This window comes from Scyliorhinus canicula, chromosome 16 (genome assembly GCF_902713615.1).
Source record: "Scyliorhinus canicula chromosome 16, sScyCan1.1, whole genome shotgun sequence".
Lineage (NCBI taxonomy): Eukaryota > Metazoa > Chordata > Chondrichthyes > Carcharhiniformes > Scyliorhinidae > Scyliorhinus > Scyliorhinus canicula.
The window spans coordinates 120243154-120268192 of NC_052161.1; the positions used below are offsets into that span (position 1 = coordinate 120243154).

The window sequence follows — 25039 nt, forward strand, 5'->3', positions numbered from 1 at the left end:
AACCACCATGCTACCGTGCTACCCTATTATTAGAGTCTATTATTATTATTTTAAAAAAAAATAAATTTAGAGTATCCAATTATTTTTTCCAATTAAGGGGCAATTTAGCGTGGCCAATTCACCTAACCTGCACATCTTTGGGTTGTGGGGGCGAAACCCACGCAGACACGGGGAGAATGTGCAAACTCCACACGGACAGTGACCCAGGGCCGGAATTCGAACCCGGGTCCTCAGCGCCGTAGGCAGCAATGCTAACCACTGTGCCACCGTGCTGCCCCTGCTAGAGTCTATTATAAAGAATGTGGTAACGGACACATAGAAAATATCAATAGGATTAGACAAAGTCATTATGGATTTATGAAAGAAAAATCATGTTTGATAAATCTACTGATGTTTTTTGAGGATGTAACTAGCAGACTGTCCGTGTGGAGTTTGCACATACTCCCCACGTGTGCACTCCCACAACCCAAAAAGATTACAGGGTAGTTAGATTGGCCACACTAAATTGCCCCGCAATTGGGTACGCTAAATGTATGAAAAAAAAACTAGCAGAGTAGATAAGAGTGAACCAGTGGATGTGGTGCATGTGGATTTTCAGAAAGCTTTCAATAAAAGTCCCACATGAGGAGTGTGTGCAAAGTTAAAGTGCATGGAATTGGGGGATAATATATATTGGCGTGAATAGAGAATTGGTTAGCAGTCAGAAAACAGTAGGAATAAATGTCACTGTCTGTGTGGAGTTTGCACATTCTCCCCATGTCTGCATGGGTCTCAATCCCCGTACAACTCAAAAAAAGATGTCCATTGTAGATGGCCATGCTAAATTGCCCCCTAATATAAAAAAAATAAAGAATTGGATACTCTAAATTTTAAAAAATATATATACTTCCACGATTTAGAGGAGGGAACCAGTTTTCTGACAATATGAAACTTGGTGGGCAAGTGAGTGATGAGGAGAATTCTATGAGGATGTTAAGCGGCTTCAAGCTGATTTAGACAAGTTGAGTGAGTGGGCAAATACGTGTCAGATGCAGCATAATGTGGAAAAATGTGAAGTTAGCTACTTCAGAAAGAATGGCAGTGTATTCATAAAATCCCTACAGTGCAGAAAGAGCCCATCGAATCTGTCCCTCTGAAAAAGCACCCTACCTAGGTTCACCCTACCTAGGTTCACTCCCTCACCATATCCCCATAACCCCATCTAATCTGCACAGCTTTGTGACACTAAGGAGCATATTAGCATGGCCAATCCACCTAACCCACACATCTTTGGACCATGGGAGGAAACCCACTCAGACACAGGGAGAACATGCAAACTCCACATAGACAGTCACCACCCAAGGTCGGAATTGAACCCGGGTTCCTGGTGCTGTGAGGTACCAGGGCAAACCACTGTGCAACCATGCTGCTGCCATATTATTTAGATGTTGATGTACAGGGAACCTGGGTTTCCCTGTAGACCAGTCACTGAAAGCCAAGCATGCAGGTATAGCAAGCAGTCGGGACGGCAAATGACATGTTGGCCTTCATTGCGAGAGGAATGGAGTACGGGAGCAAGGATGATTTACTGCAGCTGCACTGGTGATGCTACATCTGGAGTAGAATGTGCAGTTTTGGTCTCATTAGAGTACAGATATAATTGCCATAGAGGGAGTGCAGCGAAGGTTGACCAGACTGATTCCAGAGTTGGCAGGATTGTCATACGAGAAGAGATTGAGTTGACTGGACCTGTATTTCCTGGAACTTGGAAGAATGAGTGGGGATCTAACTGAACATATAAAATTCAAACGAGGCTGGACAGACTGGGTGCAGGGCTGTTGTGTGCTCTGGCTGGGGTGTTTAACAAGGGGTCACAGTAGGCAATTTAGGAATGAGATGATGAGAAACTTATTCACTCAAGAGGGTGCTGAATCTGTGGAATCTGCAGAGGCCAAGACACTGAATATATTTAAGAAGGAAATAGATTAATTTCTAGATTCTAAAGGTGTCAATGGGTACGGGGAGAGCACGGGAGTATGGTATTGAGATTGATGAGCAGCCACAGACATAGTGCATGGCAGAGCAGGTTCGAAGGGCCGAATGGTCTACTCCTGCTCCTATTTTCTATGTTAACAACCATCACCCAAAAACCAATTCAAAGCATGCACACATCAATAATTCACTGGTATCTTGGGAATACCTCAAAAATTAAAATGTTCATATCTTACCACCTGTAGTGCAGCCACAATTTCCTGTAGATGCTGTCTGAGACTGAGTTCTTGTTCCCACCTAAAGGCAGAAGAGAAGAATTGTTACAACAGGAATCATTGAAAAACAGTTTTCAATATACCAAATAGAATCCCTACGGTGCAGAAGGAGGCCATTCGGCCCATCAAGTCTGCACCGACCCTCTGAAAGAGCACCGTACCCCAGGTCCAGTCTCCTGTCCTATCCCCGTAACCCCATCTAACCTGCACATCTTTGGACTGTGGGAGGAAACCGGAGCGCCCAGAGGAAACCTATGCAGACATGGGGAGGAATATGGGCAGCACAAGTGGATTGCACTGTGGCTTCACAGCGCCAGGGTCCAGGTTCGATTCCCTGCTGGGTCACGGTCTGTGCGGAGTCTGCACGTTCTCCGCATGTCTGCGTGGTGTCATGTGAGTGTACCTTTAAGAAATGGATGTTTAAGCAATGTACCTTTAAGAAATGGAGCAGCTCATATTACTGAAGTGATGTCAGAGGGGGGAGTTGAGCTGAGATCACTTCTGCTTTTTGGGGCTTTTGGTTTCAGTTTGAGAGAGCAGCTGAAAAGTGCCTGGCTGGTTTGCTGTGAGCTGTTTTGAAAGGAGAAAGCCAGTTTTGAGAAAAGAGCTTGGGTATGTCTGTATTTGCAGTAAGCTGGATCTGCTGTGATCTTTGCCAGGAAAGAATATCTCTGAATCATTTGGGTGATTTAAACTCATAATAGTAATATCTTTAACCTGATGTGTTTCTGTTTAAAGGTGTTAAGTCTTCTGGAGGTTTGAAGGAACATTTTGAGGAATTATTTAGTGTTGTATTATTTTAAGTAAGGGGTGTTAAGGAATCCAATGTTTATTTAAGACGGTTAAGTTGAATTCATGGAATAAACATTGTTTTGTGTTGAAAAACCCATGTATCCATAATTGTAGTACTACACCTGGAGAACAAGTTGTGTGCTTCAAAAGCAACAATACATTAAAGTGGGGATTGGTTGAACTCCATGATACATTTTGGGGTTCTGAAAACACCGCTCCCATAACAGTGGGTTTCTGCCGGGTGCTCCGGTTTCCTCCCACAGTCCAAAGACGTGCAGGTTGGGTGGATTGGCCATGCTAAATTGCCCTTATGACCAAAAAAAACATTAGGAGGGGTTATTGGGTTAAGGGGACAGGGTGGAAGTGAGGGCTTAAGTGGGTCGGTGAAGACCCGAAGGGTCGATTGGCCTCCTTCTGCACTGTATGTTCTATAAAAAAAAAGGCAAACTCCACACTGTCACCCAAGAATGGAATTGAACCAGGGTCCCTGGTGTTGTGAGGCAGCAGTGCTAATCACTGTACCACCTGCTACAACTACACACTAACTTAAATAATAGTTGTAACAATGCACCATATTAATTTTGGGATAAGACAAGCTTTTGTTCAATTAGTGTGCACATCTCAGATTATCAACTGCAGGTTACATTCCATTACATATCTTAACATCAGACCCACCGCCGGGTAAAACATATTTGTTATCAACTTTCTCAATCTTCCTCATATGGAATAGGATACAGGCATATAGCTTTGGCCAACAATTTGGAAAAATCAATGTCATTTCTACTTGTACCATTCACTTGCAGGGAAGAGCATCAAAACATCAAATATCCCGAACTTATTAGAGAAGCTAGCATGACTCCTAGCTACCCAAGGAGCATTTCGTCATCAAAGCAGTTCCAATAATAAGCAATTCTGCAACTGTCAATGCAAGTCTTGGATTATGTATCACTCTGTGGTGGCATGGTAGAGGATATCACAGCAAAGGTGCAGTTTTCAGACAGGGGTGGTGGAGAGCATGGCGAGGCAGTGGTGCGAGATGATCGTGGAATACATTTGGAAACAACAATAGTGTTGAGGTCCAATAGGGTTTAAGGATTCTAGTTTGAATAGTTCCTCAAAGATAGTAAACATCTGGCTTACCCCTAGTGTCATATGCTGGTGAGCATAGGAAAAGAAAAATAAAGCAGATAAACGTATGGCTGGAAAGAGGGCTTCCGATTCCTGGGATATGGGGCAAGATCCGGGAGGGACACGTAAAAGGGTTGCAACTGGAAAGGGCTGAATTGGTGCATTTCTGAAGGAAATGGGACCAATTGTTCAGCTCTTACAAACAGGTTCAATTGGTGAATGGTCTACTTACACGTCTCACGAATTGCCAATCAGTCCCCCATGATTGTCACAAAATGCAAATTTTTTATTTGAAGAACACACCATCTTTTGATCAAAAGACCGAAGGGATTTGTTTTCTTCACTTGATTACCAGATGCTCTATGCGACCAAATAAAACAAAGTAATTTGCATGCAGTAGTCCTTTGGAACTTCTGGACTGTCTAGCCAACTTCCGTCAAGATTATGCTGATGCATCTCGAAATCCAATACCTCTGAGGCCTGTTTGCTGGCAGGAACCAGTACAAGTATTTTTAAATTCAATCAGATTTTACGGTTTCATGTTCCATGCTTTTAATAAGTTCCACATGTTTACACAGAAGTGCATAGGACTGGGGTAATCTTGTGAACAGAAAAACATTTGCGTCCACATCTCCAAACCCCATAAGCTTAAATATGTTTTATTAACTCTCTTTTCAAGACAGAAAAGCCCCCAAAATTGCTAACCCACTCTACCAACTTCTTCCCTTTTCAGTCTAAAATTAATCTGATGCATAATTTTTGTACCACATCCAAAAATTTTATATCCTTTTAACCATGGGGAGAACGAAACTCTATTTTGGAAATGGTCATATCAAAGCCACAATGTGAGAACTACTTCTCTTGCCTTACGAGCTACAACTCTGGCTGTTGATCCTAACCTTTAATTTTGCCTAGTTGCCTCTAAATACTATAAAAGGAATAATTGGCAATCTAGTTGTGCAAGACCCTTGGGGACGAGCGGCCATAATATAAGACTTCTTCTTCAAGCTGGAGTGACGTAGTTGATTCTGAGACGCGGATACGGAATTGAAATAAAGGAAACGACAATGGTATGAGGCACAGTTGGCTATGATTATTGGAGAATGTTACTTAAAGGGATGCCAGTGTCATGGCGCCGAGGACCCGGGTGCGGTCCCGGCCCCGGGTCACTGTCCGTTTGGAGTTTGCACATTATGGGTTGCACATCATGTCTGCGTGGGTCTCACCTCCACAACCCAAAAACGTGCAGGGTTGGTTAATTGGCCATTCTAAATTGCCACTTAATTGGAAACAAATAATTGGGCATTCTAAATTTATAAAAAAGGAAAAAAAGGAAGCGATGCCGCTTGTTAGGCAATAGGGAACATTCAAAGAGTACATGGGCGACCTGCAACAATTGTTTATTCCTGTCTGGGAAGTGGCCAAACCGTGGGCTACACGGGAAATTAGAGATAGTATTAAATCCAAGGAAGAAGCAAACAAAATGACCAGAGAAAATAGGAATCCGGAGGATTGGGAGCAGTTTAGGATTCAACAAAGGACGACAAAGGGATGTAGGGAGAAATAAGAGTGTGGGGGGAAATTTCAGAAAAAAGCTTGTGGGGAACGTTAAAACTTAAAAAAAAAAATGTTTTTAAGAGTACCCAATTCTTTTTTTTTCCAATTATGGGCAATTTAGCGTGGCCAATCAACCTATCTTGCTATCCTGCACATCTTTTCGGATTGTGGGGGTGAGACCCAATTGGACACGGGAGAATGTGCAAACTCCACACAAACGGTAATCCAGGGCAGGGATCGAACACGGGTTCTCGGTGCCATGAAACAGCAATGCTAACCACTGCGCAATCATGCCGCCCCTGGGAACATTAAAACTTAATGTAAAAGATTCTACAGGTATGTGAAGAGAACAAGATTGGTGAAGACAAATGTAGGGTCCTTGCTGTCATAAACAGAGGAATCTAAACTGGGGAACAGAAAATGGCTGACCAACTGAATAAACATTTTGGTTCTGACTTCAAAAAGGAGGTCACAAATAATGTGCTAGAAATGTTGGGGAACACAGGATTTAGGGTGAGAGCGAGGAACTAAAGGAAATGAGTATTAGTAAGTAAATGGTGTTGGGGAAATTGAGGCATTGAAGGCCAATAAATCCCCAGGGCCTGATGACCTACATCCCGGAGTGCTTAAGGATGTGACCCTAGAAATAGTGGATGCATTGGTGGTCATTGTTTTGTTATGCTCTTGACATAGCATAAACTGCTTCCTTGATGTGCACTCTGACAAAGGAAGGTTCAGACTTGGAGATAGCTTTAACACATTTATTGAACTGTTAACGATTCTCCTACTTGGATTCAACTCTCCTGTTAATCCTGCTATAGCTACCCAGACTGATAAACCAGTCTGCTACAATCCACGTGGTGGGTGTGATCAACCCTGTGTTCTCACCAAGTGTCTCCACTGGAAAGAGGAAGATCATGTGTGCTGTGTCCTTTTATATGGGTTGGTGTAATTCCCCCCTGTGATAGTGTCACCTCTGTGTATCATGAATGCCCATTGGTACACCCGCAAGGGGGGGGGGCAGCACTAAAGGGGCTGCCGTTCAAACAAGCCCGACATAAATTCCGCTACCTGGGGATCCAAATAGCCCATGACTGGAAAGGGATCCACAAATGGAACCTCACCAGCCTGACGGAGGAAGTTAAAAAGGACCTGCAAAGATGGAACACACTCCCGCTCTCCCTCGCGGGGAGAGTTCAGACGATCAAAATGAACGTACTGCCCAGGTTCCTCTTCCTGTTTAGATCCATTCCGATCTACATCCCCAAGGCCTTTTTCAAAGCGCTGGACAAACTCATCATGGCGTTCGTATGGGGGGGTAAAAATGCTAGGATCCCAAAGAAGGTCTTACAAAAAACAAAAACCAGGGGAGGGTTAGCCCTCCCGAATCTACAATTCTACCACTGGGCAGCAACAGCCGAGCGAGTAAGGGGATGGATCCAGGAGCCAGAAGCTGAGTGGGTGCGTGCGGAGGAGGCCTCCTGCATGGGAACCTCCCTTCGGGCCCTCGCCACGGCAGCACTCCCATCCCCACCCAAAAAACACTCCAGCAGCCCAGTGGTGACAGCCACCCTCCAATCCTGGAACCAACTGCGGCAGCAACTTGGCCTGACCAAAATGTCGAACAGGGCTCCCATCTGCAACAACCATAGGTTCAAACCAGCACTGACCGACGCCACCTTCAAAAGGTGGAGGCAGGACGGGGGGACACTGACAGTCAGGGACCTATACACGGACGACAGGATCGCAACACTGGACGAACTGACAGAGAAATTTCAGCTAGCTGGGGGGAACGAGCTACGGTACCTGCAGCTCAAAAACTTCCTACGAAAGGAGACAAGGACGTACCCACAACCGCCACGACAGACACTACTGGAAGACCTACTGGACGCAAGTATCCTAGAGAAAGGGAACTGTAGTGACATGTATGACCGACTGGTAGATAGGGACGACACCGTACTGGACGCAACAAGGAGGAAATGGGAGGACGACCTGGGGATGGAGATCGGGTGGGGACTCTGGAGCGAAGCACTGCATAGGGTCAACTCCACCTCCACGTGCGCAAGGCTCAGCCTGACGCAACTAAAAGTGGTACATAGAGCCCACTTAACAAGAACCCGTATGAGTAGGTTCTTCCCGGAGGTGGAAGACAGATGTGAACGGTGCCAAAGAGGCCCGGCCAACCACGCCCACATGTTCTGGTCTTGCCCCAGACTCGTGGAGTACTGGACAGCCTTCTTCGAGGTTATGTCCAAAGTGGTGGGAGTGAGGGTGGAGCCATGCCCGATAGTGGCGGTCTTCGGGGTTTCAGAACAGCCAGATCTATCCCTGGGGAGGAGGGCAGACGCCCTTGCCTTTGCCTCCCTGATCGCCCCGCCGTAGAATCCTGTTTGGCTGGCGGTCAGCAGCACCGCCCAGAGCTGCGGACTGGCTGTCCGACCTCTCGGAATCTCTCCAAATGGAGAAAATCAAATTTGCCATCCGAGGGTCGGACGACGGCTTCCACAGAACGTGGGAGCCATTCATGCAACTGTTCCGGGACCTATTTGTGGCCAATGTACAAGAGGAAGAATAGTCGGGGGAAGGTAGCGGGAGGGGGGGGGGGGGCTACAGGTTCGTTACGGGGGTTCGATGGCTAGCTAAGGCCCAAAACCAAACTAAATAAACATGTTGAGGGGGGGGGGGGGGGGGGGGGGGCGCAGTTACTACTACAAAGATGCTTACCTGTAAATATGTATGTTAATTTTTGCGTGTTTGTTTTTTTTCTTTTTTCTTTCTCCTAACAATTTGTAATTTGTTCAATATAAAATATGAAAACTGAATAAAAACATTTATAAAAAAAATGAATGCCCATTGGTCGTGTCCTATCTTACTGACCTATTGGTTGAATGTGTGTGTGTCATGTCTCTGGTGCTCCCTCTAGTGTCTATCTAGTCTACGTGTATTTACATTAACCACTTGTGTATTTACAATGATGCATATCACCACATCCCCCCTTTTTTCGTGTTACATATTTTCTGTACAGTGTTAAAGAAAATTGAGCAAAAACAGGTAGATAAGTGATGCTCTGTACAAGTTATGATAACAGTGATCATTAAATAATAAGTCCAAATCATATGTACGAGTGCAAAATTCATTAATTATGGTCGAGTGTCTTTATTGTTGGGTTGTTGAGTTGGTGATTTTGACGGTGGCATGTCCTTGCGAACGCCATCAGTGTCCCTGTGCGTAAGGAACTAAGAAGTGGTCAAATCACTTTGTTGTCTGATTTGGAGTCTTTTTTTCTTCCGATGCTTGTGGTAGCGATGTATGTGATCTGTGACATCCTACCATGGTATGCATTGTACTGAGCTGAGCAGTAACAGTAACTGCATTTGCAGAGTTGTACCATGTCGTACCAGTCGAAATTCCAGTGGCATTGTGTTTGTCGTGCTTGTTGTTGCCTCTGGTACGCTTCTGGATGTTGTCTTTGATGTTGTTGTGTTGGTTGGTTTTGTCGTCGTGTTGGCTGCGCTCAAGGACCACACTCTGTGAATAATACGAGTCCTTCACACAGTTACTCGTGTCAGCGTGCTTTGCGGCATCTGCTGTCTCCTTGAGCGTGCCGTCACTGAGTTTGCGGCGCTCCCCGTCTGGAGTCATGTCCGGCTTACTTGAATCAGCTTTGGCTTGTCGATTCTCCCCGTCTGGAGTCTGGTCTGTTTCACCCGAGTCAGTTTTGGCTTGTCGATGCTCCCCGTCTGGAGCCCTTTCTGGGTCACCTGAATCAGCTTTGGTTTCTTGCCGCTCCCCGTCCGGAGTAATTGCAGGTTCACTTGAGTCAGCTGAGGTTTCTTGACGCTCCCCATCCGGAGTCATTGCATTCAGGAATGTATTTGCTTGTGGAGAGGCTCGAACGAATGAGGTTTGAAGTAACGTGGTGTCACTAGAGTCACCAGTAGTCTCACTGTGATTGTCGAGTGCCTCTGTACACACTAGCTGAGGTCTGTCACGTTGCACATCTGGTATGGGAAGTGGGATGCCGTCGTCACTTGTCGCACATAGTGGGTAGAGCCTCAGTGTGTTCTTGTCGTTCACTTGAGCTGGGTAGACTGTCAGAGTCTTCTTCTTGTTCACTGGAGCGTAGTAGACTATCATAGTCTTCTTGCTGTGCACTTGAGCGTGGCAAACTGTCATAGTCTTTCTGCTGTTCACTTGAGCCTGGCAGACTTGCATTGTCTGCTGCTGGTTGCTCAGAGGAGGTTGCCAGACCTTCATGGTCTTGTTCATGTAAGGACTGCGCTTTGGAGTCTTGCGTTGCTTCTATCGTGGAGACTGTCCACGAGCTCGCTGTGGAGGCTTGTCTCATTCGAGTCACTTCTTGGTCATGCGTGTATTTACATTAACCCCTTGTGAATTTACAGTGATGTATATCACCACAGTCATCTTCCAAGATTCTCTTGATTCTGGAACTTTTCCTATAGATTGGAGGGCCGCGAATGTAACCACACTATTTAAAAAGGGAGGCAGAGAGAAAACAGGGAATTATAGACCAGCCAGCCTGACATCGGTAGTGTGGTAAATATTAAAAATTTAATAGAAATAAAATCCCAGAGCCGGGATCGAACCTGGGACCTCGGCGCCATGCGGCAACAGGGCTAGCCCACTGCGTGACCGTGCTGCCCTTGGGTCACTGTTCTTGTGGAGTTTGCACATTCTCCCCATGTTTGCTTGGGTTTCATCCCCACAACCCAAAGATGTGCAGCGTAGGTGGATTGGCCACACTAAATTGCCCCTTAATTGGAAAAACGAATTGGGTAGTGTAAATTTTTTTTTTTTTTAAGTAAGCATGTGCAGCAGTCAGTGAAGAAGGTAAACGGTATGTTGGCCTTCACAGGGAGGGGATTAGAATGCAAGAGCAGGGCAACGACACTACACCTGGAATACTGTATGCAGTTTTTAGTCTCATCTGAGGAAGGATGTTTTTGCTACAGAGAGAGTGCTGAGAAAGTTTACCAGACTAATTCCTGGGGTGGCAGGACTGACGTAGAAGAGATCAAGTTGGTTAGGATTATATTTGCTGGAGTTTAGAAGAATGAGTGGTGCGGGGGGGGGGGGGGGGGGGGGGGGGGGGGGGGAAGACTCGGTTCGATCCCAGCTCTGGGTCACTGTCCGTGTGGAGCTTGCACATTCTCCCAGTGTTTCACCCCCACAACCCAAAGATGTGTAGGCTAGGTGGATTGGCCACGCTAAACTGCCCCTTAATTTGGAAAAAATGAATTGGGTACTCGAAATTTAAAGAAAAAAAACTTCTAACAGGACTAGACAGGGTAGAAGGAGAAAGGATGTTCCCGCTGGCGGAGGAAGTCCAGGACCAGGGTTCAGAATTTTAGAATATGGGTAGGCCATTTAGGACTGATACAAAGAGAAATTTCTTCGCCCAGAGAGTGGTGAGCCTGTGGAATTCTTTACGACAGAAAACAGTTAAGTCTAAAACATTGTATGTTTTCAACGAATTATAGTTCTTGAGGCTAAAGGGATCAAAGGATATGTGAGAAAGCAGGAACCGGTTACTCAGTTGGATGATCAGTCATGATCATAATGAATGATGGAGCAGACCCGAAGGGCTGAATGGCCTATGCCAGATCCTATTTCTTTTTAAATTTAGAGTATCCAATTCATTTTTTCCAATTAAGGGGCAATTTAGCGTGGCCAATTCACCTACCCTGCACATCTTTGGGTTGTGGGGGCGAAACCCTGCAAACACAGGGAAAATGTGCAAACTCAACATGGACAGTGACTCAGAACCGGAATCGAACCTGGGACCTCGGCGCCGTGAGACAGCAGCACTAACCACTGCGCCGCCCTTCCAGATCCTATTTCAATACCAAGTGTTGGACATGTTCACCAAAGTCCCTTCCTAAAATCTTATTTCTGTAGTCACACAAATGAATTTCTTTTTTTAAAAAGATAAAAAAATAAATTCACATTGCCAGCGATCCCAAAGACAAATTTGAAAATAATTCAAAAAGCCAGTTTGTCTAAGGATATAAAAATTAAATTTGCATTGTTGCACATGTTTGTGCAGTGTCTCAATGCAGTCTTGCTCAATGCTCGAATAATCTGTTTAATTGTATACAGGTAAATTCTGAATTATACTTTGTGACACATCAACACAAATATAACATAATTAACAAAGAATAGTAGTTAAACATAACTTTACATGGGCTAAATTGCAACCTGCTCTATTCCCTATACCACTAAAAGTGCTCCAGGCCAGCCTCGAATCTTGCTTGACTGCTGCCAATATTTTAACACCTCTTGGTTCAAAACCATGGGACAGAGGGATTACGATTTAGAATCATAGAATTGTGGAGCCTTCTTTAAAGTCAAATTTTGAAATACACGATAAAAAAAATGCTTTTATTACTTGAGCAATTCATTTACATGCAGAATATTCTCAGTTTATTCAATCTGCTAAATTTGAATACAATTTTAAAAATAAATTTAGAGTATCCAATTATTCTTTTTTCAATTAAGCGGCAATCCACCCACCCTGCGAATCTTTTGGGTTGTGGGGGTGAGATCCACGCAAACATGGGAGAGTGTGCAAAGTCCACACAGACAGTGATCTGGACCAGGATCGAACCCAGGTCCTCAGCGCCGTGAGGCAGCAGTGCTAACCACTGAGCCACCGTGCCGCCTAAATTTGGATAAATATTTCCAGAATAAAGAAAACTGGGACAGTTTTTGTCAGCTTCCAATGTGGTAGAAGCATTTACACTAATTGATTTGCTCAGGCTTCTCTTCAGAAATAATTTAATTTAAATCCAAATTGCTTTTCTCAAGTTCAATGTGCCTATGATATAAATAGCGAGGCCGATTCGATTTAATTATTAATATGATTGGGAAATCCTGGTGAAGCAAACACAAATGCTGTACTGGGGAGGGGAAAATGAGAGAAAAGGGCTGGCCTGAATGAAGCACTAAAAAAAATCAAACCATTTGACCTTGTTGTAGTGCCTTCCACTATACAATACCATGAGACTAACCAAAAGGTACAAGAAATGGGCTAACAGGTCATCCGAGACTTCAATGGATGGCTGTCCGGGCCCTTTTGCAAGACATCCCAGAAAAAGGTCCCATAACCGATGGTAGTGGAACCAGAACATTTTAAAGATGTTGGCAGAACAGCCAGAGCTTCGAGGGTCAATCATCACTTACACACAGAAAATCCTTCATAAAGAGGACTTGTGTTTCCTTCTAAGTTCACGGGGAAGTCAACAGGAAAGCCAATTCATGTATTCTTTAATTAGTTGCATTGCTCATTGCTTACAGAAGTTGAAAATGGGAGGCTCTTATGAGCAAATGAACTAAAGTGCAGCGATCTGAGGCATAGAGAAATGAGTAAAGGAACTGCCCAACATTGTATCCAACAGTGCCTTATGTATTATTGCTATCCCTTAGACTTAAAAACTCAAACAATAAAATTAAAAGGATTTTTTTTCTCATTCAGTGCACTGGCTGTGGAGAAAACCACCAAACTCGTGGTACAAAACATGCTTTTATTTTCTTATTGTCCCAATCTTATCAATGACAGACATTCATGAACACACACGTGATCATCTCAGCTCCAGGAAAACTGTACACAGCTTAAGAAAAAATAGAAATGCACTAATCATGGTAGAATAAAATGATACATTAACCCCCCTCTCATTCACAATGTGAATTGTAGCAGAAAATATGCAAAGAGATAAATCATATTGAAGCCCATAGCAGGGAAAATGCTGGCATACATTTCCCGACGGTGTGGCTTTAGACCTTTTAGAGGAACCCCCACATGGGTCTTTGTTGCCAGCAAAATCCAAGACAATTGCTGAGAACAGAACCAGGAACTCTTGCATGCATCAACCTACAAGACCATTAGACCATAAGACATAGGTGCAGAATTAGGCCACTCGGCCCATCAAGTTTGCTCCGCCATTCAATCATGGCTGATATTTTTCTCATCCCCATTCTCCTGCCTTCTCCCCATAACCCCTGATCCCCTTATTAATCAAGAACCTATCTATCTGTCTTAGGCATTCAGTGATTTGGCCTTCTGCGGCAAAGAATTCCACAGATTCACCACCTTCTGGCTGAAGAAATTCCTCCTCATCTCGGTTTAAAGGATTGTCCCTTTGGTCTGAGATTGTGTCCTCTGCTTCTAGTTTTTCCAACAAGTGGAAACATCCTCGCCACATCCCCTCTATCTAGGCCTTGCAGTGTCCTGTAAGTTTCAGTAAGATCCCCCCTCATCCTTCTAAACTCCAATGACACAGACCAAGAGTCCTCAACCGTTCCTCATACGCCAAGCTCTTCATTCCAGGAATCATTCTTGTGAACCTCCTCTGGACCCTTTCCAAGGCCAGCACATCCGTCCTTAGATATGACCAAAGCATTGACTCACGTACTGCAACAAGGCCTGGACTGTGCACAGCGACACTTCGGAGCACTAGAGAAAGCACATCAGTAATCCCTCTGCCACATCCCCCAGATTCAATGGAAGGACCACTCCAAACTCTCCAATGAAACAGAAGTATGGGGAAACATAGAATGGAAAAACTCATTTCTGTCTTTCACAACCTCAAAAGTACCCGATTAAGGGCAAAGTGTTTTTTGTGTGCGATTACTATTGGAATACAAGAAAACGTGGCAGTTGATTTGCATTTAGCAAGGTGCAACACATGGCAATAAACAAGCTGACAATTTGATTTTCGGGTTGTCAGTTGCTGGATAAATGTTTCCCAGAATACCAGGAGAACTCCCCCACTATTCCAGTGTTTTGCATTTTTTACTTCCACTTGATGAGGCAAATGGGGCTTACTGCTCAGCTGACAGGTAGTGCAGCACTCCCCAAGAACTGCAATTAAATATTAGTCTAGTGACATACAAAACTCCTGGAATGGACTTAGTTCTCAGCCTTCTGATTCAAAAAAAAGTGCTAACAATACAAGTATTTTTCCTTTGGACAACTATCCACTGAGTAACACCCAAAATGCCTTATCCAAAGGAGGGAAGAAAGAAAAATCAGAGAGCATATTCCTCACATCTCTTTATGTGACCTCAGAGCTAAGGCTGACATCACACAAGCAGTTAATGACAATGAGAATGTTTCACAATGCATGTCAGGGACCACCTGTGGTCTCCAGTTTAATCCACAGGGAGATAAAACACAACTTGAGGAAGCAAATGCAGACAACTAAATACCTCACTAAAAACATACAAAAAATAATTCAATCCAATTTTAGTTTAGACATGATTGTATATGGCCAGAGACCATTACACTTCACAGAACCCTGACAGTACTTTGCTGGGGATATTAAAAAGGTATATTGGTTCTGATGATATCCTAATATAATCGGTTAGTTGGATGATACAATTTGTTCACTCACATGGGTAGAAATGTATAATGGGTTATTCTGCCTTTTGAAGGTGTTTTCCCTTCAGGCTATAAAGAGTAATTACTGTTCGGTAAATACCTGCAATAGTCCAACCTTTACTTTATATTCCGATTGCAAATCATAACCCAGACCAATTTGGAGGCTGACAGTGCGAATCCCATAATTTCTGTTCCAAGAGATTTAAGTTATTTCTATATTTTTAATTATTACATATAATCAACACATATATTTAAGTTGAAAGGAACTGTGTATCAAAAGTAATGTCTTTATGATGTTACCTAGCTATTCCCCTGTGGCAATACTCAGTGAGCATGAGGATTTGCTGTTTTATAACAGGAGAGTTATGCAATACATCTAGACCACTGATTCACGGTATTGGAATAAATTATAGAATGTCACAGAAGTGGAGGTGGGCATTCTGCCAGTCATGTCTGTCATGTCTGTGCTTGTTCTTTCAAAGAGCAATCATGTTTTGTCCGACCACCCTCAATGTTTTTGTCCATAGCCCTGCAAGTTCCACACCTTCAAGTACCTGACCGACTCCCCTTTTAAAATTATTTATAGAATCAAATCGCCACTGGGGTGTCACAGTGGTGAGCACTGCTGCCTCACAATGCCATGGACCCGGGTTCAATTCCGGCATGTGTGTGGAGTTTGTACGTTCTCTCATTGTCTGCACAAGTGTCCTCTGGAATCTCTGATTTCCTCCCACAGTCCAAAGATGTACAGATTAGATGGATTGGCCATGTTAAATTGTCCCCAATGTCCAGGGATGTGCAGATTAGGTTCTGGGTTACAGGGTAGGGTGGGGTGTTCAGGGGAGTATAAATGGATAGAAGGCTCATTCGAAGGGTCAGTGCAGATTTGATGGGCTGAATGGCTTCCTTCTGCACTGGAGGGATTCTATGATTTACAGGTATGGTCCAGATCCTGACAACTATAAGAGTAAAAAAGATCTCCTCCCTTCCTCTCTACATCTCGTGGCAATTATTTTAAATCCACAAGCTCTGATTATTTTGAAACCCAAGTACCCTATAGGTTGTTTTTAAATCACCTATCAACCTTCCCTGGATGTGTGTATAGACACCAAGGCACCTCTGCTCCCTACATGTTTCAAAATAGTGCCATTTATTGGAAGGTATCATTCCATATTTGTCTTGAATTGTATTGAACTTCATTTGCCATGCTCCTGCTCAGTTTATCAACCTAAACCTACATCTATCCTCATTGCTGTCCATTAGATTACACAGTTTTGTATCATCTGCAAACTTTATAATGCTGCTCCCAGAATATAGGTTATTTATTAAAATTGAAGAGAGCAATGGTCTTACATCCAACTCTTGGGGGCCATCATTACAGACCACCTCCTGGTCTCAAAAAGTTGAATGCCTTCTGAACATCATCATAACATTTATTGCACTGCCACTGCCAACCTTCCTTATTACCACACATTAGGTCATCAGGTTACTCGGATATTTTAACAAATTCATGTGGGGTCTTTTCAATAAATCCAGGTCTTCCCAAAAAAAGTTTAATTTATTCCTGATAATGACTTCCAAAAACTTCCCCACCACTGATGTTAGGTTGACTGGCTTGTAGTTCACTGGTTAATCCCTTGCCCCTTTTGTTTGGAATAGTTAATATTAACAACTTTCAGTATTCTGGCACTAATTCTCTATCTAATGAGGATTGAAAGGTCATGATCAATGCCTCAACTATTCCTGTGTTTGCTTCTTTTAGCAACCTAACCAGGTAAATTACCGATCAAGTTCCAGGGGTTGATTCCCAGTGGGTCAGAATGGAGGAGAGTTTGTGCAGGGGGTCAGGATTGAAAGCACTAGCAACAGCGCCGCTCCCAATAGCCCCGGGGAAATACTCGGAGTCCGGTAATAATAGCTTCATTGAGAATTTGGAGGCAGTTTTGCCAACACTTCGGGTTGGGGGCAGGGTCAAGGGAAATGCCGATTCGAGGGAACCATAGATTTGAGCCAGGGAGGTGGGATGGACATTTTTGGAAATGGGAGAAGGGGATTAAGACACTAAAAGATTTGTTTCTTAGGGGTCTTAGGTTTGCAGGATTGAAGGAGCTGGAAGTGAAGTATGGGCTGGAGCAGGGGGAAGTGTTTAGATACATGCAGGTTTGAGATTTTGCCAGAAAGGAGATACAGAGCTTCCCGGTGGAGCCATCCTCCACATTGCTGGAGGAGGTGCTGACAACAGGGGGACTGGAGAAGGAGGTAGTGTCAGCGGTTTATGGAGCTATTTTGGAAGAGGAGAAGGCACCACTGGAAGGGATCAAAGCAAAGTGGGAGGAAGAGTTGGGAGAGGATATGGAGGAGGGGTTCTGGTGTGAGGTTCTCAGGAGAGTGAACGCCTCCACCTCGTGCGCGAGGTTGGGGCTGATACAGCTGAAGGTGATATACAGAGCACACCTCACGAGGGCGAGGATGAGCCGATTCTTTGAGGGAGTAGAAGATGTGTGTGAACGTTGCAAAGGGGACGACCCGCTAATCACGTTCATATATTTTGGTCCTGTCCAAAGCTAGGGGATTACTGGAAGGAGGTTTTTAGGGTAATTTCTAAAGTGGTGCATGTGAAACTGGACCCGGGCCCCCGGGAGGCCATATTTAGGGTGTCGGAACAGCCAGGGTTGGAAATGGGTGGAGGCAGATGTTGTCGCCTTCGTCTCGTTGATCGCCCGAAAGCAGATCCTGATAGGTTGGAGAACAACCTCTCCACCCCGTGCCCTGGCGTGGCGGGGGGACCTGTTGGAATTCTTGCCTCTTGAGAAGGATAAGTTTGAACTGAGGGAAAGGATGGAAGGGTTCTACAATTCATGGGCATTTTCATTATGCACTTTCAAGAACTGGATAACATCGAACATTAGATGGGGGGGGGGGGGCTGTGTGTGTTAATGGCAACTATGGATGATGCCTAATTCCTTTTTGTCATTTGTTTGCGTGAACATGCGGGCTAATGTTTGGGGTTTGGTGGGAGGATGGGATCGTTGTTATTGATATGGGGATTGACATATTTGTTGCTGGTTATTGTTTATTGTTGGTGGGTGTAAATTTGGGAGAAAATGTGAAAAAGAATAATAAAAATACTTTTTTAAAATTACACAATTTCAGCGGCAGCAAGAAACAAATCATTTTTGTTTTATTGCAATTTTTATTTAAGCTCTAAAAAATATGCTCACCGAGATCATCATTTTTTGTTTTATCAATGTATTTTTACTGCAGTGTATGAGTCATGTTAAAATGGGAAAGTTTCCAAGATTGCCAACCTTTAGAAATATGTGCGTAATGTGGTATGAAACTTTCATTATCATATCAAAAAGAAATATGGAATGTGAATTTTGGGTGTAACATCCCAATTGCATTGTCACAGGTAATTCCAGACTTGGTGAGCTCAGGTGGATTTTAAGTGCACTGAGAGCAAACCTGAGATTTGGTCGCCTTGAGAGAATGATCCTTGTGCTTGATAAGACTGGGATTGAGGTAAAAGAGCATAAATGGGATAGGTGTTCTTCTGGCCTAGAATTGCTGTGGTTGGGAATTTGGAAAACTATGAAGGGAGGGTATGCTTCAGTTATGCAAAGCACTAATGAGACCACACCTGGAGTACTGGAGTATTGGTCACTGTATGTAAGCAAGGGTATAAATGTGTTGGAAGCAGTTCAGAGAAGGTTTACCAGGCTAAAACCTGGAATGGATGGGCTGCCTTATCAGGAAAGGTTGGACAGGCTAAGCTTGCATTTGCTGGAGTTTAGTAAGAGGTAGGTGACTTGATTAAAACATACACGATCCTGAGGGGTTCTGACAGGGTGTGAAGATATTTCCACTTGTGGGAAAAACTAGAACTAGAGGTCACTGTTTAAAAATAAGGGGTTGCCCATTGAAACTGGAAATGAGGCAAAGATTTTCTCTGAGTCTTTGGAACTCTTTCTGAAAAGACGGTGGAAGCAGAGTCTTTAAATATTTTTGAGGCAGAGGTGGACGGATTCTTAGTAAACAAGTGGGTGATGGGCTATCGGGGTCGGCAGGATGGAGGTTTGAGGTTACGATCAGCTTAGCCATGATCTTACTGAATGGCAGAGAAGGCTCCAGGGGATGAATAGCCTGCTCAAGCTCCTTGTTCGTATATTAAAAGGGAACCTAAAGTTTGGCTGTAAGGTGGCATGGTTGCACAAGGGTGTCATGGTGTCTAGTACTGATGCCTCATAACGCCAGTGACCCAGGTTCGAATCCACCTTGGGTGACTGTGGATTTTACAGTGCTTGCATGGGTTTCCTCCGGGTGCTCTGGTTTCCTTCCACAGTCCTAAAATGTGCAGTTGAGGTGGACTGATCATGCCAAATTGCCTCTTAGTGTCCAAAGATGTGTTGGTCAGGTGGGGTTACAGGGATAGGGCAGGGGAGTGGGCATATTTAAGATGCACTTTCGGAGGTTCGGTGTAGAGTTAATGGGCTGAATGGCCACCTCCTGCGCTGTAGAGATTCTATGGAACAAGAGATGCTCTCAAATCCCTCAAAGAATTTAGATCAGGTTTGTCAAGCAAAATCCGCCTTTCTGAAATTTGCACGTTTTTTTCTAATAATCTCTTCATATATGTAATTATTTAATTGTTTTTTAAAAAATAAATGTAAAGTACCCGATTCTCCTCCCCCCCCCCCCCCCCCTTCAATTAAGGGACAATTTAGCATGGCCAATCCACCTACCCTGCACATCTTTGGGTTGGGGGAGTGAGACTCACGGAGACACGGGGAGAATGTGCAAACTCCACACGGACAGTGACCCCGGGGGGGGATATGATCAAACCTGGGTTCTCAGCACCATGAGTGCTAACCACTGTGCCTCCCTAATTCAATTAATAATTAATTGCAAAATGTATCCCAATTGCCGATGTGAAACTGGCCTGTAAATACCTGGGTGAGCTTGATCAACCTTTGCCAAGAGATCTGTGCAAGTATTTATTTATTTCTGTACACATATCTCTGCCTCTGTTTCAACTCCCTCTCTCACTGCTATCCCCAAGCAGAATGTGACACTTTTGAACCAAAACACACGTAATGTCATTTAAGAAGCTTTCAAAGTTCAACCTGTTTTTCAGAAGATAAAAGCATTCAAATTGGGTTGATGAAAAACACCATCCGTGTTTTGTATCCCAACTTCAATTTTCCATGTCGTTTGCATTGAGACCATTTCCAGAGAACACAAAGTTCAATACTTTAATAGAAGCCGAAGCTGACTAAAACACTAACAGTGTAAATGTACAACAGGTCTATTTTCAGCAAAGAAATTCAAGGTACAGATAAAAATAGAAGACTGAATCTCCGTGGAGGTTCATCGACCCTCCTGCCATAACTTTAGCAAAAGAGGGGTGGACATTCTGGAAAAATTACAATCAGAGATAAGGATTGAAATTCACCAATAGCCTTGTTCCCAAGCTATGCCAGATCCCTGATCAGTTTGGGTGTGGCCGATTCGAAGACTAATCGAGTGTGGCTGACTACGTTCCAAGTGCCATTCAAATTTAAGTTTTTTGTGTAGTTTCATGTAGCATTTCATTTATGTCATGTTACGATTTCAATTTAATTGGCTAAACCTGTACTTCACAAAGAAACATTTTTGCATTATACAGATGAGAGAAAGAGTTCACCAGTCCACTGGAGTACCCAATGTTTTTTCTTCCCAATTAAGGGGTAATTTAGCGTGGGCAATTCACCTCCTCTGCATATCCTTATGGGTTGTGGGGGTGAGATCCACCCAGACACATCGAGAATGTGCAACTCCACATGGATAGACATATGGATGAAAATGGAATAGTGTAGGTCAGATAGGCTTCAGATGGTTTCACAGGTCGGTGCAACATCGAGGGCCGAAGGGCCCTTACTGCGCTGTAATGTTCTATGGACAGTGACCTGGGGCCGAGATCGAACCTGGGTCCTCAGCATCGAGAGACAGCAGTGCTAACCGCTGTGCCTCCATGCTGTCCCCCACTCCACTGAAAACTTACCAAAGATATTACTATAATCCACCAATATTCCCAAAAAACAACAGTCACAAGATGAGGGGAAAATATCTCAACACAGCCTATTTGCCAAGGTAATAGTCAAACAAAACTCTTTCCCTAATATGCACTACCACTATAATTTGCAAAACAACCCAAACAAAAAGTACTTATGTTGACTCATGCATCCCATGTCTGCATAGGTCTCACCCCCATAACCCAAAGGTGTGCAGGGTAGGTGGATTGGTCATGCTAAATTGCCCCTTATTTGAAACAATGATTTTGTATTCGAAATTTATTTAAAAATAGTTGACTGATGCCGAAAATTTGGGAACAAAAATACAGTTAATTAATTTATAAAATTCAGAAACCTTTTTAAAATTATGTTTATATTTGTATAATCATACATTGCCGATTGATTTGTTTTTTTTAAATTAGAGTACCCAATTCATTTTTTCCAATTAAGGGGCAATCCACCTAGCCTGCACATCTTTGGGTTGTGGGGGTAAAACCCACGCAAACACGGGGAGAATGTGCAAACTCCACATGGACAATGACCCAGAGCCAGGATCAAACCTGGGACCTCAGCGCTGTGAGACTGCAGTGCTAACCACTGATGCTGCCCCGCCTGTTGATTTTAATCTTTAATTTCAAATTATCGCTAAATTGTCCAATTAAGGGGCAATTTAGAGTACCCTGTACATCTTTGTGCTGTGGGGATGAGACCCACGCAGACATGGGGAGAATGTTCAAACTCCACACGGACAGTGACCTGGAGCTGTGATCGAACCCAGGACCTGAGCGACATAAGGAAGCAGTACTAACCACTGAGCCACCGTTCCGCCCTGTCTTTAAATTCCAACCTTGCATAACTTTCTCTGTACGCTGACAAAGACACAATACCACAAATCAGTTAGAAACAGAACTGTGGTTTCAATTATACATCCATTCAACCTGCACGGTTTGCAAACAAGAAAAAGGTCCTCACTAAACATTAGTCATGTTTCGAGAACTGCAATATAGAGCACTCAGTTCAGCTCTCCATTTTCTCTGTCTTTCAAGAGTGAATATTAAGACTTCCAGTTGATAGTTGATAGAATTTACAGGGCAGAAGGAGGCCATTCGGCCCATCGAGTCTGCACTGGCTCTTGGAAAGAGCACCCTACCCAAGTCCACACCTCCTATCTCCATATGCGGCTATGCGGAGCTAAGCCGCACGTTCGGCAGCTCCCACCAGGAACGGACTTTTGGGCTCTTTTAAGGGCCCCCAGCGGTACTTGCTCGATGGTTCCTGACGTGGGAAGGTATCTGCAGCGGATCCCCAGTGGTCTATGGTCTTGACCAGGAGCGGGGCCAGCAGAATAGCGGTGGCAGCGCCTAAGAAAAAGCGGGGGAAGAGAATCAAGATGGCGGCCGGCGGAGGCCTAGAGGAATGGAGGAAGTGGGCGCAGGTGCAGCAGGAGACTCTCCAGCGCTGTTTTCAGGAGCTGAAAGTGGAGCTGCTGGACTCGCTGAAGGTGAATACGGACAAGCTGCTAGCGACACAGACAGCCCAGGGGGTGGAGATCCGGGAGCTCCGACAACAAGCCTCCGACAGAGAGGATGAGGCCGTGGTCCTCACGGTAAAGGTGGAGATGCATGAGGCACTCCACAAGAAGTGGCAGGAGCGGTTCGAGGAGATGGAGAACCGGTCGAGGCAAAAGAATTTGCGGATCCTGGGCCTCACGGAGGGGCTGGAAGGGTCAGACCTGGGTGCCTATGTGGTCATTTTGTTGAACTCGCTGATGGGAGCTGGGTCCTTCCAGGGGCCCACAGAATACTGGCCAGGAGGCCCAAGCCGAATGAGCCGCCACGGGCGGTGCTGGTGCGGTTCCACCGGTTCCTTGACCGAGAGTGCGTGCTTAGGTGGGCCAAGGAGCGGAGCAGCAAGTGGGAGAACACGGTGGTGCGGATCTACCAGGACTGGAGTGCGGAGGTGGCCAAACGGAGGCCGGGTACAACCGGACGAAGGCGGTGCTCCACAGAAAGTGTGTGAAGTTTGGCATGTTACAGCCGGCACGTCTGTGGGCCACCTACAAGGACCGGCACTTTTATTTTGAGTCCCCGGAGGAGGCGTGGGCCTTTGTGCGGGCCGAGAAGTTGGACTCTGACTGAGGGTCGGGGGTTTGTAAATAACCGTGTTAACTTTTGGTGGGCAGGGTCTCTGTTTTAAGCTGGTTGTGTGTTGTTTATAGGGCGGGTGGGGTGCTGTCTTTTTTTTTTGCAGGGGCGGGGTTAGGCAGAGGGAAAGCGCGGGCTTTTCTTCTGTTTCCCGCGCTGAGGGTGGATGGGGGCGGGGTCGGAACTGAGAAGCGCAGGTTTTTTTCCCGCGCAAGAGCGGGAGGGAGAGGAGGAGTAGCCCCACGTTTGGAGGGGTCGGAGGTGTGGCGGGAGCTGCCGGGGTCAGCAGAAGTTAGCTGGCTCACGGGAGTGCTATGGAGGAAGTAACGCAGCTGGGAGGGGTCCTAGCCTTTTGGGGGGGGGGGGGGGGGGGGGGGGTACCGGGTTGCTGCTGAAATGGCCAGGAAGGAGCTAGAGTATGCAGGGGGGGGCCGGGGGGGGGGGGGGTGTTTGCCACCGTGGGGAACAGGCCGAGCGAGGGGCGCTGGCCTGGGGCGGGCAGGGGACGGGTTATGGCTAGTCGGCAGAGAGCACACTGATCCGGCTGATAACTTGGAATGTGAGGGGGCTGAATGGGCCGGTCAAACGGGCCCGGGTGTTTACGCACCTGAAGGGGCTGAAGGGGGTCGTGACTATGCTCCAGGAGGCGCACCTGAAGGTGGCGGACCAGGTTAGGCTGAGTAAGGGCTGGGTAGGCTAGGTATTTCATTCGGGGCTGGATGCAAAAAAATCAGGCGTGGCGATTCTGGTGGGTAAAAGGGTGTCATTTGAGGCGTCAAAGGTGGTGGCTGACAGTGGAGGGAGGTATGTGATGGTGAGCGGCAAGTTGCAAGGGGGGCGGGTGGTGCTGGTGAATGTCTATGCCCCAAATTGGGACGATGCGGGTGTTATGCGGCGCATGTTGGGCCACATTCCGGATTGATTTCCATCCGAGCCCATAGGGTGAGGGGAGAACAAAGAGAGAGGGAGAGGTTGGTGGGGGAGATGATGAGGGTGGACAGGAGATACGCGGAGACTCCAGAGGAGGGACTGTTGAGGGAGCGACGTAACCTTCAGGCCAAGTTCGACTTGCTGACCACCGGAAAGGCGGAAGCTCAGTGGAGGAAGGCACAGGGAGCGGTGTACGAATATGGGGAGAAGGCGAGTAGGATGCTGGCGCATCAGCTTCATAAGCGCGACGCGGCCAGGGAGATTGGTGGAATGACGGATAGGGGAGGCAATGTGGTGCGAAGGGGGGTGGACATTAATGGGGTCTTCAGGGACTTCTATGGGGAATTTTACCGGTCCGAGACCCCGGTGGTGGTGGGGGGGGGGGGGGGGGGGGGGGGGGTTTGTTGCAGGGGAAGGGAGAAACGAGTATATGTGTTTATTGAATATGCCGGGTGCTTATCTATTTCTTCTTTTTGTAGTTACTGGGGGGGGTTTGGTTTTTGGGGGTTATTGTGTTTTTTCTTTTTGTTGTTGTTAATACGGTTTTCTTGTTGTTATTTTATGTTTTTGATATGGCTTTGAAATCTTAATAAAAATTGGGGCAGCACGGTAGCATTGTGGATAGCACAATTGCTTCACAGCTCAGGGTCCCAGGTTTGATTCCGGCTTGGGTCACTGTCTGTGTGGAGTCTGCACATCCTCCCCGTGTGTGCGTGGGTTTCCTCCGGGTGCTCCGGTTTCCTCCCACCGTCCAAAGATGTGCAGGTTAGGTGGATTGGCCATGATAAATTG

General features: G+C 45.4%; 1 protein-coding gene across 4 annotated transcripts in view; it reads right to left on the bottom strand.

The window, feature by feature from the left end:
- iffo2b (intermediate filament family orphan 2b) overlaps window positions 1–25039 on the bottom strand; it is a 64966-nt gene that overhangs the window by 25048 nt on the left and 14879 nt on the right. For 2 of the 4 annotated variants that reach the window (XM_038822284.1, XM_038822286.1), the window contains exon 2: window positions 2208–2268. In XM_038822284.1, the coding sequence (XP_038678212.1) occupies window positions 2208–2268 (61 nt within the window). The remainder of the gene's footprint in view (window positions 1–2207; window positions 2269–25039) is intronic. The other 2 variants (XM_038822287.1, XM_038822285.1) reach the window with 1 other exon arrangement.